At 40.7% G+C, this 16,643-nt stretch overlaps 2 protein-coding genes and 1 pseudogene across 3 annotated transcripts in view; all 3 read left to right on the top strand.

Annotated features, from left to right (window-relative positions):
• Window positions 1–189: 189 nt before the first annotated feature.
• On the top strand, window positions 190–2,641 carry LOC110066903 (uncharacterized). Its single transcript, XM_089277054.1, has 3 exons — window positions 190–1,076; window positions 1,330–1,643; window positions 2,304–2,641. The coding sequence occupies exons 1-3, from the start codon at window positions 1,049–1,051 to the stop codon at window positions 2,475–2,477; spliced, it is 516 nt and encodes a 171-aa protein (XP_089133180.1). The 5' UTR covers window positions 190–1,048; the 3' UTR covers window positions 2,478–2,641.
• A 1,989-nt stretch (window positions 2,642–4,630) lies between these two features.
• Window positions 4,631–8,505, top strand: LOC149098827 (uncharacterized; annotated as a pseudogene). The gene is made up of 4 exons (XR_016203432.1): window positions 4,631–4,658; window positions 5,347–5,487; window positions 6,320–6,636; window positions 8,141–8,505. The product of XR_016203432.1 is annotated as an uncharacterized LOC149098827 (transcript).
• Window positions 8,506–15,411: 6,906 nt separating this feature from the next.
• LOC149098826 (uncharacterized) overlaps window positions 15,412–16,643 on the top strand; it is a 1,452-nt gene continuing 220 nt past the window's right edge. Inside the window, exons 1-2 of the mRNA XM_089277042.1 lie at window positions 15,412–15,937; window positions 16,332–16,643. The exon at window positions 16,332–16,643 is cut by the window's right edge and continues 220 nt beyond it. Coding sequence (XP_089133168.1) covers window positions 15,427–15,937; window positions 16,332–16,643 — 823 coding nt within the window. The 5' untranslated portion in view covers window positions 15,412–15,426. The remainder of the gene's footprint in view (window positions 15,938–16,331) is intronic.

The following is a 16,643-nucleotide window of genomic DNA, read 5'->3' as shown; positions in this document are numbered from 1 at the left end:
AAAGATGACGATTTTAGCCTTTTGCTCCGGTTTTTGCAACACTACGCGTCTACACCAATTTAAAAAATTTCCGCGACGGATCGAATACACGTACCTTGGTCCTTCGGGTTTTCTTTCGTCTTTCCAACTGGAGTGAGAAAGCCGTTATGGTGGATGCCATGGCGGTCGGAGGAGGGTGAGAGGAAAAAACACCGGCTCGTTGCTTCGCGACTCGTCTTCGCCAGTTTGCAGCTCACATTCACAAATAAGGAACAGACAAGAGAAAAAAACTCTGGGTCAAGGGCTAACTAAACAGGGTGTTATGGTTGTCCTTTCACAAAACAAAGTCTATTTTCCTAGTAATGTCAGAGTGAGCGTGCATTTTCATCCTATTAAAGCGGGGCTAGAGTTACGTGACGTGGCATATAGATCGGTCAATATTAGCTGATGCTTTGTTTCGTGTTTGCATCGAAACAGTAAAAACTGTCAAATCGTTCATGTCGCGACTGAATTATGCTAATATCTATCCCGCTTTCATATGTTTGACTGTCTGTTTCAGATTTGGCGCATTATGAAATGAAGGGACGGTGAATGGTAAATGCGAGAAGGAGAAACCAGGGTTTTTCTTGGAGATATTTTGACTTTTGATCTCGAATTGCGAGTCAAAACTTCAAAAGATATTGATTAGAGGCATTTATAAACACAAACAAACAAATTGTCACAGCTTTGTAAAAAAATCGAGATAACTGCGAGACAAACAAAACCGCAAAAAAAAAGTGTCGGCGAGACCAGTGAAATTCGACGCAAATTTTTCGAGAACCATACGATTTCGCCAACCCTGAAACTACGATTGCGGCAAAACAAGGTCAATTTGCCGAAAATGGGTATAAAACCAACGTTTACTGTGGCGACAGTGGTAAAAAGGCAGCTGTGGTTCTGCTTTAATATGTATAGAGATGTCGCGGCACACATCGGAACAAAAGAAACATGTTATGGGTAAAAATACCCAAATGACGTGAAAACGGCGTTAAGTCAGCTACAAAAAAAGCTAGAATTGTGGGAAGGAAGGATGGATGCCCTGGAGAAATTTAAACCAGGTATGTCTGTCTCATGACTTATTTCAGCGTGTCGCCTAACATTTTAGCTAGTACTGTGGCAAAACTTTAAGACGGATTTGTTATGTGCGCAGTTTTCAGGGCAGTTTTATATTCACCGATCAGTTGACTGTTATTTTATCAAAATTTCTATCGAATCGCATTTAATATAATACCTTAGAAAATAGCCCGAAAATACGCGCGTTGATTGATTTGAAATAGATACATTATGGTTCATTTTTTTTTTCTAATTAAGCGTGCAAGTTCGACTTTGAAGACGGAATCCACGGTTGGGATAAGACTCGAACAGCGTTTAACAACCAGCCGACCTATGGTGACAACTCTGAGGCTCGCGGCTCCTCTCCTGCCAATCAACAAGGGGACTGGTGGATTGGAGGATACGAGAACATACCCTCTAAAGCAGCTTCCGCCGGAAAAATTCAAGGAGACGGACCCCAAGGAACTCTTACTTCCCCACACTTCACCATCACGGGCAAACACATCTCGTTTCTAATTGGTGGAGGCTGTGATATAAAACTGGTTCGAGTCGAACTGATTATTGGCAACAAGGTAAGCACTGTTACCAAATGTTAAACCCAGTACTCCTTGATAACTTGGATTTTCGTACATGTAAGATGTCTGCTTTCTGAGATTACTGACTGTCAACATTGGCCCTGAAAAGCTTCCACTGACAGGAAAAAATCGATTCAGAAAAATTTTCGGTTAAATATATATATATGTTACTCAGGTTCTTCCGAGCTATGCAATACTTAAAAACAAAAGAACAGTTTTGTAGGGTCCTTTTTCAGTAATGTTTTTATATGCCAGCTTCAAACAAGAGAAAATGCTTCAGGATAAAGCTGGATGCAAGAAGATTGTCGCAAGTGAGTTATGTTTTATCTAAAAAAGAACTGAACAAAAATGCTTTGGCTGTGAAACCGCCATACCAAAAAAAGGGCGAATGTCAAATAGAAAATAAAGCAAAGAGCGCTAAAAAAATTATACTCGTGAGAAAATGCGAAAATTTTAAGCTTCAAGTTTAAAAATGGTAAAAGTATTGTGCCAAGCTTTTTTGTCTAGAGGAAGGTTTTCGTCTGTTCACGGGGAACTTCCTTTGTGAAATGTTCCCTTTCCAGATTTTAACTCTGTTGTCATTACTGCTGCGTTTCCTGTGTGTCTGTAGGTTAGTACTATAGTTTTCATGTGACGCACCCCGCAAATCATTTTCAGGTTATCAAATCAGCTACCGGGAAATGTACTGAGACGATGACTCGTAAGACCTGGGGTGTCGGAGCTTTTGTTGGTCAACGCGCACGCGTCAAACTGGTTGATGTCAGTTCTGGTGGATGGGGTCACATCAACTTTGATGATCTGAAAGGCGACATGAGTTGTGGACCAAACTGAAAAGAAAGTTTGCTCATTTGCAAAGTGTCATTCCATGCTTTAATAGTTGTAAGAAATGGGAAAGGAAGAACGTAATGAAATGTGGGAGGTGAAATTTTGAGACAGGGGCTTCTAATACTATTTGTAAGCTTTTTAAACTGTGGGAAATAAACTTTGGAACTAAACTGAGTTTGGCGTTACTTCATGACTGGAGTAAAACATACAGCAGAGAGCTTTTGCTTGCTTGCACTTCTCATTGTTGGAACACAAGCTACTAACGACGTCATTATAAGTCTCAAGAACAAGCAGGTGTATTGTAAAATGGAACTGTTAGAAGACGGGTATTTACCCTACAGGGAAACTAAGTCAGCCTTGATTTGAAGAAGGGGTGGCGATTGGTCCTTCACAAACTCTCGGTCTCGCAAAATTTTAGTCGAATTTCACGGGTCTCGCAGCCTCGCATTTTAGCCGTTATGTGCATCTCGCAGTGTCGATTTTTATACGAAGCTGTCTAGGAGTCTCGATTTTTCGCAAGGCCAAGGGTCTCGAACTCGAAGTCCCAATTCATTCCTTTATCTGTTTTTATAAATGACGTCTTCCGGCTTCACTTGATATTGAATTTCAATGAAGCAACTTACAAATTTTCTGAGAAAAATTTAATCCTTACCTCTCCTAAATTGTCTTAATTCCACAAAAAGGTACAAAACCTACCGCAACGTTCGTTTTGGCGCCAGACAAACAGTTATCTTTCTCTAGGATATCATAAGGTAGTGTGTTACAATCGAATTTCCAGTTCCAGTCAGTTCCAAGAAGCTGGCTTGAGGCTGTACAAGCTCATGCCAGCTCTCAACTAAATTTGGGGCTCGAATTTTAAGAGTCTGAACGTCTCGCGTTCGCACTCAAAGCGCTTTGAGGTCTCGGTCTCGCAATCTAAAAAGTCAAAATGTCTCGGGCTCGCAAAGAAAAACGCTTGTCTCGCCGTCTCGCAAAGTCTCGCATTTACCATTCGCCACCCCTTGAAGAGGTGATCTGCCAGTGACTGTAGCAGTAGCTTACCAACATAAATAAATCCTGGGGTAAGAGGTAAGGTAAGTATTTTCTCATTCTAGTATGTCATCTTCCCTAAATCGCCATCGAAATCCTGGCGCTTTTATATAAAAATTAAAAAACAGAAAAAGGAATATCGAAAACACGCTGAGTTCGAAAAAGATCTTACAGTGACACCTTCTTCGGGAACTAGACCTTTTCGAAAGCTGTTCAGACGTTTGTCTAAATGAAGACAATGAAGCTTCCTAAATCTTTCGGCATCAAGTGGCCTTTAGAGTGCATGTGTAGTCTGCAGAACAGGTGGTTTAGCGGGACAGGGAGGTTAAGTCTGCGTACGTCGGGAAAAGCAGCCCCGATACAACCGAAGCTTGTCCTGGTTTCTGTAGAATGAAGCGACTGGGAGTATTTCTACTCCTCCCTAGATAGGATGCTAGTCCATCGCAGGGTTACTCCAGTATTAAGTTTGCCGGTACCCATTTATACACCTGGGTAGAGAGAGGCAATGTGAGGATAAGGTGTCTTGTCCAACAATACAACACAATGTCCCCGGCCAGGGCTCGCACCAAGACCGCTTGATAGGGTAAATTACATATGAACGTTTTTCTTTTTTGCGCTCCGTGACATGTCGATGCCGCTAAATTTTTTCGGACAAGAGTGAACCAACGAAAGTAGGGAAGACCTGAAAAAACTCTGACTTACAATATTTATGTGCTTTTTCATGATATCTACCGCCTTCTACGAGATTATTTAAAATATTTCTATTTTTAAAATAATCAGCTGGTTTGATTTTCTGAATTTTTCTATTTTTTTAAATCTAGGATGATTATGCAATGCAATGGATATCTGTAACTGCGATGGAAGCCGCCTCTTGATCGAAGCTCTGCTTCCCACAGCCTTTCAAATTTTCAACCCTTATTACAGATTGTCACCATTAAACGCACTTAAGAATACGCTGTGACAGAATTCTGAGAATTGTCAGGAAGTTGGTAAAACGTTTGCTGCGTTCCTGCAGCTGATAATATAAATCGTGGACATTTTTTCATAAAACCCATACACACTCAGTTTGGCCGCGAATACTGATGGGTTGGATTTATTTCTTGTACGGGACACTTATGGCAAGTTACAAGATGGCGCACAAGTGCTGCGAAATGCTCAGTAATATTTTTATACAGTCCGTGTCAATTTTCACGATGTGTCGTTGAAAAAAAAAAACACTTCTGCTTTAGTAGCGTACAAATAACAGAGTTTAGAATCTGTGAAGAAAATTAACAGATGCCAAAACCTATGCTGATATGAGGGAATGAACTCTCCCATTTGTGGCTTGGACCTTGCAGGCATATAGCGGAAGCGAATGATTTTATTATTTTTAGAGGTAAACTGAGAAGGCTTTTTTGTCATAAGTTTGAACTGTACCTATAATTGTATTCATAACATTTTATCATTTTTAGATCGTATGAGTTAAGTAAGGAATGTCCTCGATGGGGACAGCCTTTGAAGTTTTATTTTACATAATAAATTTTCATTGTATTGTGTTGTGTTGCATGATGCCTGAAATTAGAAGATTTGAGAAACATGTGATGAAACCACTTAAGCCCACATGATAAGCTTCATCTTTGTGGCTCGTGACGTCAGCGAGCGCGTGAGCTATGAAAGACACAGCCTAATAACATAAAACGATTTGATTGGTCGGGTTCATGTTGCTGATGACGGCATGTCTACTTTTGGTCAGGGAGATTATAATTCCTGTCCGACAGCACAGAGGCCAATGCATCACTTGTCTTCATGATCAAGATGATGACGAGAATCTTTGTTCAGATGTTTTCTCTACTTATTTTGTTTCAAGCTGGAGACGTAACTCTTTCTGCGACTGTCAACGGACAGTGCGACTTGTGCAGTCTAAACAACCAGCTGCTGGAGGAGGTAAACGATTTGAAGAAAGAACAAAGCGCAATGAAGGGTCTAATAGGACAGATCATAAGGCCAGGTAAGGCATGACTCAAGCTAAGTGAGGCTAACATCATACAAACAAACAAACAAGCAAACAAACAGACAGACAAACAAACAAACGAACGAACGACCTGCCAACGACAAAAAAGAAAAATATTTCTACTGCTACGCCGAAATTGTGCAAGGAGATAACGTTATAGTCCAATGTGCAACCTAACACCAACTACGTCTCGTGGTTTTACAAAGTTTTGCGGGATAGAATTCTGTTGCTAGTTTTCACGTGATGTTATCATTGTAATGCAACTAGAGCAAGATAAATTGCAAATTTATTTAGAAACGAAGCCACATCAGCCCTAGCTTGTTTTCAGGCAAATCCTCTACCTTAGTCGAATTGGACTAACAACAAACGTAACCCGCATATGACACCGGGTCAGAATGGAAACCGGGCCATACTGGTCAGTGGTGAGAGGTGAGCACTTCCACTGCTCCGGTTCCTGCTCCAGCTTTCTCCGCAAGCCACAGAAGCGCGGTCAAAGTACGTGAATCTTAGCTGATGACACTCCGCTACAGCCGTTTCAGTTTCCAGGCAAGCATTGCATGATTTTAAACGAAATTCTGTCCTGGCTTTGCATGGCTATGTAGATAGGTCCGTAATGTTATCGTGAGAATTAAACCAAACATAGGAGGTGTTAAAATTGTAAATATGCGAGTCATAAGTATAAAGTTGTTGTTGTTGAGGTGCAAATTACAGAACCGAAATGAAGATACGTAGATTAGCTGACTGATACTTGAAACTGAACATCTGGTTAACGGAATGACAGTTTTTGGAAGTAGAAAGAAAACAATTGTATCTCATTATTTTTATTAAGCTTGCAAGTTCGACTTTTAAGATGGAATCGATGACTGGAAGAGGACTGGTACAGCGTTTAATAACCAGCCTACCTATGGTGATAATCCTACAGCTCGGAACAAAGGACAACCTGCGAGTCAACAAGGGGACTGGTGGATTGGAGGATACGAAAACCGACCCTCCAAATCAGCTCCCGCTGGAAAAATTCAAGGAGACGGACCCCAAGGAACTCTTACCTCCCCATACTTCACCATCACGGGCCATTACATCTCGTTCCTGATTGGTGGAGGCTGTGACATAAACAAAATTCGCGCAGAACTGATCATCGACAACACGGTAGGCAGTATGTTTCTACTTTAAATCCGTGTTCTTAACAAATCTGCTAGTTTTAAGAGCATCACATTTTCAAGGAGCAACTGTCAGACCGAAAGTTCCAAGAAATAAACACTTTATTGTCATGTCTTCATTTATTTGTTAGACTCTTCACAGCCCTCCATTTTCACGTATTTTATTCGAACGTTGAACGTTCGGATAGAATCGCGGGAGAACTGGACGTCGGCACAAAACGGGAGACTTGACCCCAATTAAGTCTAATCTATTGTCTTTATTATTCGCCACTAAATTTTCTTACGCGCCAGTTCAAAAATCGTATTGAATTATTTTCAACTTTGTGGATGAAAAACGTAAAAAGCCAAATGTAAAATTTGAAAAAGAAAACAGATAAATTTTCACGGACGAGTACTATCCATCCGGGTATTTTCCTCGGACGGGCACTATGGGCTGATAGTGTCTCTTCGCTGATGAACACTATTGCCTTACGTCATCAATTTAAACCAACTCGCAGGAAATTTAGTGGTGAACTATAACATGCAGAAAAAAAAAACACTCTATTGTTTAAATAGTGCGCCCATTAGCGACTATTGGACGGTAGTGTGCGCTCCATGAGAGCCTCACAAAAAACAACTTTCCCCCACTTTTCTTAGATGAAGATAAAAAGAATTCATCCTTCCATGCAGATTTCATTTAGCACATAGCGCGAACAAATAATTTTAAGGCTGAAAAAACTGCGTTAAACTGCTGGACGTCAAAACGACAAGCGGGTGCAGAGGTTCCAGATTGTGAAGAAAAGCAAGGATCCATATTTATCGACACTAAGCCGGTAAATGACTTATTGTTTTCTCTCTCTCAAATCGCTTTCATAATTGTTGACCTTTCCTACACTCACATCGCGCGCGTGACCGTCGGCAGAGATAGAAGATCCGGACAGCACTAAGAACCTATCAGATTGCAGGATTCGTCACCTTGCCTTCTTGTCAAAATTAAATAAGATTTAGCTCGCTTCACAATAAGATTTATTTTTTGATCATGACGCCGTCCGATTATTTACTCAGAAACTCAAAAAATAACGTGAATTCACGGGAAGTTTATCCCAAATGTGCTACAATATAGAAAGGTGCTAATTTTGCAATGTTATTGAAGTAAACAACAACAAAACGAAACAGAGGATTTCTGTCAAGAAATTCCAAAGTTGGCTTTACCCGTTAACTCGACTGGTTAAAATTTGAAATAAAGGTAGTCTTAAAGAAGGGTCATATTTAGCCAAGCCTGTGAACGTCTTTATCAGATACAAGTTTTGATAGACACATTCACAGACCATTTCGAGCTTGCACAATTTGCACTAGGTGCTAAGGGATAGCTCCTTAAATATCACGTTCACTCACTCATCCTCATCGGGCCCGTGAGGACTCTTGAGGCCGGGTGAATATCACGTTGTACGTATGTATTTTTGAACGAGCAAAGCCTGAAATTTACTGTGAATTAAATCAGCTGCCTCTTTCAGGTTATCTACAAAGACACTGGTAGATGCAGTGAGACCATGACGAGTAAGACCTGGGATGTCGGCACTTTTATTGGTCAACGCGCACGCGTACGACTGATTGACTCCAGTTCCAGTGGATGGGGTCATATCAACTTTGACGATTTGAGAGGCGACATTAGCTGTGAATAAAACTGAAACGAAAGTTTTGATTGTTTCCAAAGTCCAATGCCATAATTAAACAATGGGAAGAAAATGGAAAGAATGATGCGTAGTTAAATCCGTTAGATTTAAAGGGAATCAGTTCTAAATTCATTCAACGTTCTTTTAATATATAGTATTTGTGAGCTGTTTAAAGAGTGGGAAATAAATTTTATGATTTTGACGCTGTTGCATGACTGCACTGAATAACCTCTTTATAGCTTTATTAGTGTCGCAAGGAAACGTCCAAGCTTTTTCGCGGCTGAATATGAAGCCGGCATTCACCTCCCTCAATATTCCTGTACAGGCACCTCTCAAAGGAAGAGAACCTCATGGACGAACATAGCAGAAGAAATTTTGATGGCCTAGAAAATGTAAATGAAAAACAAATAAGCTGAACGGATTAGATGAAGAGCGAAATAATGAGAGGTTTACTCCAGTCTTGCCTGATCATAATAAGACCACTCATTAAAAACAAACAAACAAATAAACAAAACACAACAGTCATGATAATGATCAATCGAGATAGCTGTTGATCAAATTTCAGCTGTCGAAATTTTAACACTTACACGTACGTTCAAACTAGTAAGCACCCTTACCACTCCCTTGGAGTTTCATTGTAACAATACATCAACATTTATAAATGGCCTTCAGCCTCAACGCCACAGCATGCGGATTGCCTTTTGGTTATTACGTCATACATGCATTACGCCGCATGACCTCTTACGCCCGAAATATCTTGGATTTCGTTATTTTCCTAGAAAGGAGGAAAATAACGCAAAGTGAAGGAGAATGGATCCAAAATGATAATGGAATTTACAAGGGTACTGATTATGTAATGCAACCTTTAAAAGAAAACGAAAAAAAACAACAACAGCAAAACAAAACAAAACCGAAATGTGGCTTGATTTATTTGTCGAAACGATTGAAATCTCTCCAAAAATAAATTTATCATTACTTACATTCTTAGTGCGGCCACAGTCGAACCGGGTTACCAAATAAGCTATAACCCAGAACGTCTTCGTGAACAGAGTTAAGTCTTTATTTATTTATTTACTTTGCTACTCGAGATAACAAGACTGTAAAATATCCGTATAGGAGGTGCAGATTGAGTGTGTACTGTTTCGGAATGACTTCAATACAGCGGAAGCTGTCCGGACTGATTCTCGTAAGCTGACAACTCTACTTAAGACAGCCTCAGTTTACAAAAACCCCTTTAGAACTCCCATTCAAATTCTGTATTTACTCATTCCCTTAAGCGCTGATTACCGTAAGCGGCCGTGGACGATTTGATTGCTTACGATTGAGACTCTCCTTTGTTTTTGTTTTTTTGTTTGTTTGTTTTTTTTTTAACTCCCGTGAGAGGACACTCGAAAGGAAATTCCGTCAGCCACTTCATAGTCCCTCTACTAACTATGGCCACCTCTAGTAGACGCTTACGTGAACCATTCTCGTAAGTGGCCAGCTCCAGTTACGGACACTTTTTCGCGTCCCGAGGGCATCCGCTTATAAGAGCCTCACACTGTATAGCTAAAACCTTAGCTTTACCAACCTCCCTCCCAAAGTAACATAATTGATTTTTCTTTCTTCCTTTCCTTCCTTCCGGCTCACAAAGATGAAGATGCAGGAAACAGTCTGAGAGGAAACTGCACATCCGTAGATAGAAAGAGGAATCCATAGGAACTAGATCGTTCATTGAAAATTACTTTATTTATTCACTGACTATTCAAGATCAACACCACCTTGCAAAATTGCGTCAACGTGTTCCGACGTATACCGGAATAACTGGCTGCAATTTTTGAATCAAGTGAAGTGTATGTCTGCTTAGAAGAGTTGAGTCGAGCATTTGAACCGGAAACCGTGAGATGCTTTGGCCCGCCTAAAACTTATATAAAGGTACAAATGGTGTTTATAAGAGAAAAACGTTCCAAAGGCAATATAATATGAGACACTGAACTGTATGAGTTTACACATGCTTTAAAAATATCATGGTCTACCGATGTATCTTTTTGATTTAAATTTCGCTTGAAGGGCTGCTTCCCGAAACAGGAAGGAAATGGGATGTGTCAGCCGCGAGCTACGAAACGAGCAGAAAAAATTTAAAAAGTAGCATACAATGATTGGATTGGTTTTATTCCCCCCCCCCCCACCCCGTGGGGGAGGGGCTACTCCCTTATATGGGCTATATAGGTATGTGCGGCCCCAAAGGGTATGGTTTCTCAGCCGTTTTGATCGTAAATAGGGTATCGATTTTGGCCATTTTGGTCGTAAATAGGGTATGGTTTTTGTGCTCTAGTCTTCAATTGGGTATGTTGTTTAGAAAAAGCTACTTTTTCACCATTATCGATAAGATCATAAGCAAAAGCCCTTCCCAACTTATGTTTAAGGCAACTTTGTTAGCCGCACTTGTCATAAACAGGGAATCGAATTTTTAGTCAGCTCATAAATAGGGTAGAGAAAATCACAGATTTTGGTCCTAAATAGGATAAGGGTTTTGGGAAGCGGGCCGCACACCCCCACCAATTTTTTTTGGATGTACCCCCCCCCCCCCCCGGTAGCTAATACGATCGAAAAGACTAAACAGGCCTCATTTAAACTGACACATCGAAAAACCAATATCTTTGCGGCATTTTGTCAGCTTTCAACCAACTTAAGGAAATAATGCAAAACATCAGTGCGGTCACTGGCCAAGTAATATTAATTTTAGCATTGGTTCATTATTGATAAGTGTGTCTAAATAGGCCATTTCAGAATTAATTTTAGCCTCTTTCTCAAAGCGAGTCTTGGTGTCCATCCTTTCATATGAAACTGAGCTAGACCTCATTAACGTAACAGGAAAATTAAATTCATTTTCACATGAATGGCTGTAGACCGGGCCTCGCTTTGATAGCGAGGCTTAGATCAACTCGGAAATGGGCTGTCTAAAATTTCCTCCTGTGCTAGATGTGAATTTTTTTTTTTTTTGCGTTTTAGCTTTTATTTGGTATTAAGAAAGACATATAGGCGCTACCAGGGGTTTGTTTATCCCAAAACATTGTATGTAATGCGAAAAACTACTATTGAAATGATATCTTCAAGAGAGACTTTACTGATTGCGTAGACAATCACCTGCACACTTATCAAACTCTTTCATATTTTGCTTCCAATAAAACAAGGAGGCGATAAATTTAAACGCTATAAACTGTGCTTAGCAAAGTACCTGTACTTGACGGGCTTGACATATTCCAAATGTATTCTCGGTATTGGACTGGAACTAGCTTGTAATTGAGGCTCATGCGGGGGAATATATCCTTAAAACAAGGCTAACGTCATCTACATTTGAAAGGACTCCCCGCAGTTGCCTCAGTTGCAAGCTAGTTCCAGTCTAAGACCGAGAATACGAATATGGCCCATAAAGTCTTTTCACTCAAGTGGCTGGCAGCCATGCAAATTTATTGGAACTAAAGAAAGTTTTACTTAAGAAATGAGTTCAACTCCTACACGATTGTTTTGGTACACCAGCATGGCCACCGTTACATTGTTTTGGAACACCAATATGACTGACGGAACGTCGCGTGAATATGCTCTATTAACAAGGAACGTTCACGGCCGTCAGGGAAAATGTTATTCTGATACATTTTGAAAAATTAATAATGAAATAAAACCTTGGCGTTGCACTTTCTGGAAGTTGAGATCAAATCATCAGTATTTGTTAATTGCAAGCGAGGAACGAGGTTGTAACTTGCCTTGCTTTTACTGAGCAGCTAAACTAATCATGATGTTTGTGATCGCATTAGCTTTTAAAACATAAAATGGCTCAAAAACCTTTGTTCTCTACTATACCATTCATAGCTCGTTCAAGTCTTTTCCCATTTGAATTTTGTTTTCTCGGATCCGGACCTTGAGGATTCCCAATAGGTTTGGCGGGATGCGGGATTTGGCTTTTTTTCGCCGTGATATTTGGGATTTGAGCTGAAAACAGGGGCGGGAAGCGGGAATTACAATTACGAGTGGGAGCGGGATTTCATGTTTTTATGGGGTTGGGATGCGGGATTCGCAGGGGGAACAGAGCGGGATACGGGATTTCAATTCCTACGTGACCTCATAAATTGTTATTGACCAGCGCAAAAACCACAAGCTGGCAGAAACGAACCTTTTGTACGTATAGCTGTCTCAGGTTTCAGGTAATGAATAGCAATTAACGGCTCTGTACCCTGTCAGGTTCTGTTAAACGTATCTATTATCGCTTGACTACGTTAGTATCATGGGACTGTATGAGGTCTTTGAGTCCTATTGCGATTATTTGTGTAGCCTGCGTAGCTTGGCGCTTTTTAAGAGGCGAAGCCGCACTGTAACGAGCGCCAAAGCCGCGTTAAAGAAATGCTTAATTAAACCGCCAAGCTACGCAAGCTATCATTTGCGTTTACCTCTGACATCAATGACATCTGTCCATTCCGACATTTTCGATGCTTGGGTCTGTAATCCCCCCAATCCTTTCTCCTTTTTCTAGTCTTTCGACCTTCTCCAGAGCGCATGGCTTGTTTTGGCCAGGATGGCCTCACCGAATGGCGGTGATAGCGATTTCCCGAACGAAGTATGCGGTATTACGAATTCCGTCACCATATATTACGAAAAGGATGTTCGAGCAGGATTGCCTTCATTCGGAAAGAAAAGTTCTGAGCCCAGATTTCAAGGAAAGTGAAGACGCTGAAAGCTTTAAAAGAAACTGTCAAGTGCGTTTATCGGCCATCCCTTGAATATGGGAATGAACAAACTTTTTCTTTCACTGATACGTGAACAAAAGAAAACAAAACAATAAACCGTTTACAGAAAGAGACGTTAGAATCATTTGTGCTTACTTATCTGCTACCCATTGAATTTTTTTTTGATATTTTATGCGATATCTATTTTTAAAAAGTTTCTGTGTTAATGATTAAACTAATTATTAATATAACAAATTAATCATTACCGCAGAAACGTCTTTGTAAAGTAGGCGGGATCGGGATTCCCAAGCTAAAAAGAGCGGGATGGCGGGATTAACGGGGAAAATGGGCGAGAAAGCGGGATCTGAGAACCCTATTGTGGACCCTCGACCTTGAGCACGAAACGGAGCGATGTTCGCTCTTTTGCAAAGATCAGTTTGTAAATTTGCCAACTATTAACAACAATACTCTTAGACAACACTTTTCGCCCTAAATACCATAATTTTAATCGTTGCTATTAAGTTACAATATAATTGACTTAACTTTCGCATCACCATTGAATCTAAAAAACGACCATAAACTCGTTCCAAATGCTCCAACGGCCTCGAAATTCCGCTTACATTACGGACGATAGTTTTTCTTTGGCAGCGGCGGAACTAGGGGAGGGACCCGGGGGTCCTCGCCCCCATTTTGGGTTATAATAAGACGAAATCACAGAAAGAAGAAAAACCGCCAGGGCAAGGAAAACAAAACTACCTCCCTCCCCCCTTCCCTTAGCCCAAGGTCTGGAGTCGCCACTGTTTGGGTTCCTGTCCTTCATCCGAGGTTTATCTACACTGATATGGACTAAAAGGCCGCTAATTATAGCAAAAATGTTCCACTGAGAGTCGTCGGATGAAGCGTTTATATGCGAAGGTCGCGTTATCAATTTGTTCATATTACTCGCACTCGGGGTGAGTGAACGGATATTTGCTCCAACTAACATTATCAGTGTAAAAAATGGGGTTGACAAGCGTATACGCCTATTGTGGTTTGTGACATTCATTCACTTACCGTTTTCTTTTAATTTACGGTCTATCGACCGTTCATTGCTTCACACGTATTTCTGAAGGGAACTTTGTGCTGTTTTAAAATCATTATGTTTCGAATACTATATGTATAGGGACGCGCATTTGCGAGCTTGGGCTACCTGTGATTAAAGTAGATTAGATTACAGTCGCCACATTTAATTTTAATCAAGGAAAAACTTCAGTCGCTATGTCCATTTCAGTCTATACTTCTTAATTCTTCACCCGTCTTCAATTTACGAATTTGAGTCGTCGACCGTCACAGAATTCAACGGTTAAAATAAATAAATGTAACATCGCAAGAAGGTTCTCTACTGGGTATGATAATTATATTTACCTTGAAATGCATGGAAAATGTAACGCCTTGTTGTTCGTGGAAGACTGTGTTTTCTTTGATGAGAGAGATGTCGTGCTTGCTTAGCTCACAAGTTCCTTTGCCACCATTCTTGGCAGACAGTTTGAAGTTTGTTGAAGTGCACCACTCTTTTTTCATACATGAATGATTACAGGGTAACAAACTGGCTGACGCGAACCATTTCACAACGTATCCCTTCGGTCGCTTATTTCGCTTTGTCATGCAGTATACTGAACGAGAAGATGTGGGCCTCCCTCCGTCGGCGAAAACTTCGTTATTTAACATCCAGTGAAAAAAGACGACGAACGAAACTTGTTTTCTTTCCATTTAGAGCATTCGCCCGTAGATGATGATGAAAATCTTGGATGTGTACATGTAATAAAAAAAACATGGAAATCTATTGTTGGTAGGTTAATAACTACTTAATAACCAAGAGTGAGGTCGTTACGGGAAAATCTCAAACTGAGGCCTTGCCGTATTGACCGAGCGATAGCGAGGTCAATACGGTAGGTCGAGGTTTGAGATTTTCCCGTAACGACCGAACGGTCGAGGTTATTAAGTTGTTTATTATATGGTACAAAAACAAAAAATAAAGCAAAAAAGCTAAAACTGGCGCAGCGGAAGTGATCACTTTACATCCGGTAGTGCGCGCGTTTCCCTGTTCATTAGGACCTTTAGCAACTCGTATTTTTCGAGCGACGGCAACGGCGGTGTACGAGAGGGTCTGGATCGAGAACGACGTTGTTCCCGCCAAATACAAACCTTTAGCAGCTTCCTTCACGTCGCGGCGGCACTAGACGGCCATCGCTGAGCAAAATCTTTCCAGAGTTCCTTTTAAGCGTTTAATTAAAAATGAACAAGTTTAAAAATATCCGAGATCTGCTATTGCTATCTCACAACGAGAACACTATTTCTGATGAAGAATTCGTTTTACTTTATGATTGTTTTCAGTCGAAAAATCCAGATTTCAGTTAGGAGTCGTATGATAAGTTCGACTTAGATGATATGGGCCAAGCTGACTGCAAGGCGGAATTTCGAATAGAGAAGGCTGATCTGCCCCGACTTGCAGATGTATTACAAATTCCTCCTGTGATCAAATGCAGACAAAGGAGCCTATGTGATGGCCTCGAAGGGCTGTGCCTGCTACTGAGGCGGACAAGCTATCCTTGTCGATACAGCGATATAATTCCTCGATTTCCACGTCCAGTATCTGTCCTAAGTTTGATCTCAAATGAGGTCTTAGATTACATCTATGAAACCCACTCACATCTGGTCACAGATTGGAACAGAGACGTCCTGGCGCCCGCTGCTCTTCAGACATATGCTGAAGCAGTATCAAGGAAAGGTGCACCACTGGAAAACTGCTTTGGTTTTATAGATGGAACAGTTCGGCCAATTTCAAGACCTGGTACTGGGCAAAGATTTGTGTACAATGGACATAGGAGAGTGCATGGACTGAAATTTCAGTCAGTTACCTTGCCCAATGGATTAATTGGCAATATCTTTGGACCAGTGGGTGAGTACTTCATTTGCGTCGTTCTAGATCCTTTATAGTACAAGTCTTACACACACAAAAAGCTAAGGATTGCCACTAACTTTGCCTAGAGATAATCAATTTAAAGTTCGATGTTAAGGCCTGTACTAATGATAAATAAAAAATATATATGCCCTATTTTAGAACCCAGAACTCACAAACTCTACCCTTTCAGGCCCCACAAGTGTGTCAGTACTTTCAGGTGAGAAATACCACATGGGGCTCTCTGTTGATTAGTCCGAATTTAACTAGAGAAACAGAATGAAAACCATTCTTTCCTATGTATAGGGTTCTTGTGAGACAATAGTTGCTTTGATGAACTATTGCTTTTATCTTTTAAAATAACCTTTATTAAACCCTTTTCTTTGCATTTCAGAGGGTCGTAAACATGATGCTGGGATGCTTGCCGATTCTGGATTGTTAAATGACCTAGGGAGATTTGCCTTGTCACCAGCCGGAACACCTATGTGTGTTTACGGTGATCCCGCATATCCCCTCCGCATTCACCTCCAGGCTCCATTTCGACAAGCCCATCTTACACCACTTATGGATGAATACAATACAGCAATGAGTACAGTACGCACCTCTGTGGAGTGGATCTTTGGTGACATCATAAATTCTTTCAAGTTTTTAGATTACAAAAAGAACCTGAAGATGGGACTTAGCACTGTGGGCAAAATGTATGTTG

The sequence above is a fragment of the Orbicella faveolata genome, unplaced genomic scaffold (genome assembly GCF_042242905.1).
Source record: "Orbicella faveolata isolate gen_17 unplaced genomic scaffold, um_ofav_v1 contig_46, whole genome shotgun sequence".
In the NCBI taxonomy this organism is placed as follows: domain Eukaryota; kingdom Metazoa; phylum Cnidaria; class Anthozoa; order Scleractinia; family Merulinidae; genus Orbicella; species Orbicella faveolata.
Note: the sequence above shows the minus strand (reverse complement) of the source record. Positions and strands in the feature narration are given on the sequence as shown.

What these genes read in the sequence shown, in the direction of transcription:
- LOC110066903 (XM_089277054.1), top strand. Translation starts at nt 1,049, where the DNA reads ATGGATGCCCTGGAGAAATTTAAACCAG. An exon ending in CCTGGAGAAATTTAAACCAG is followed by an intron (nt 1,077 to 1,329) that starts GTATGTCTGTCT and finishes TTTCTAATTAAG; the next exon opens with CGTGCAAGTTCGACTTTGAA. An exon ending in AACTGATTATTGGCAACAAG is followed by an intron (nt 1,644 to 2,303) that starts GTAAGCACTGTT and finishes AATCATTTTCAG; the next exon opens with GTTATCAAATCAGCTACCGG.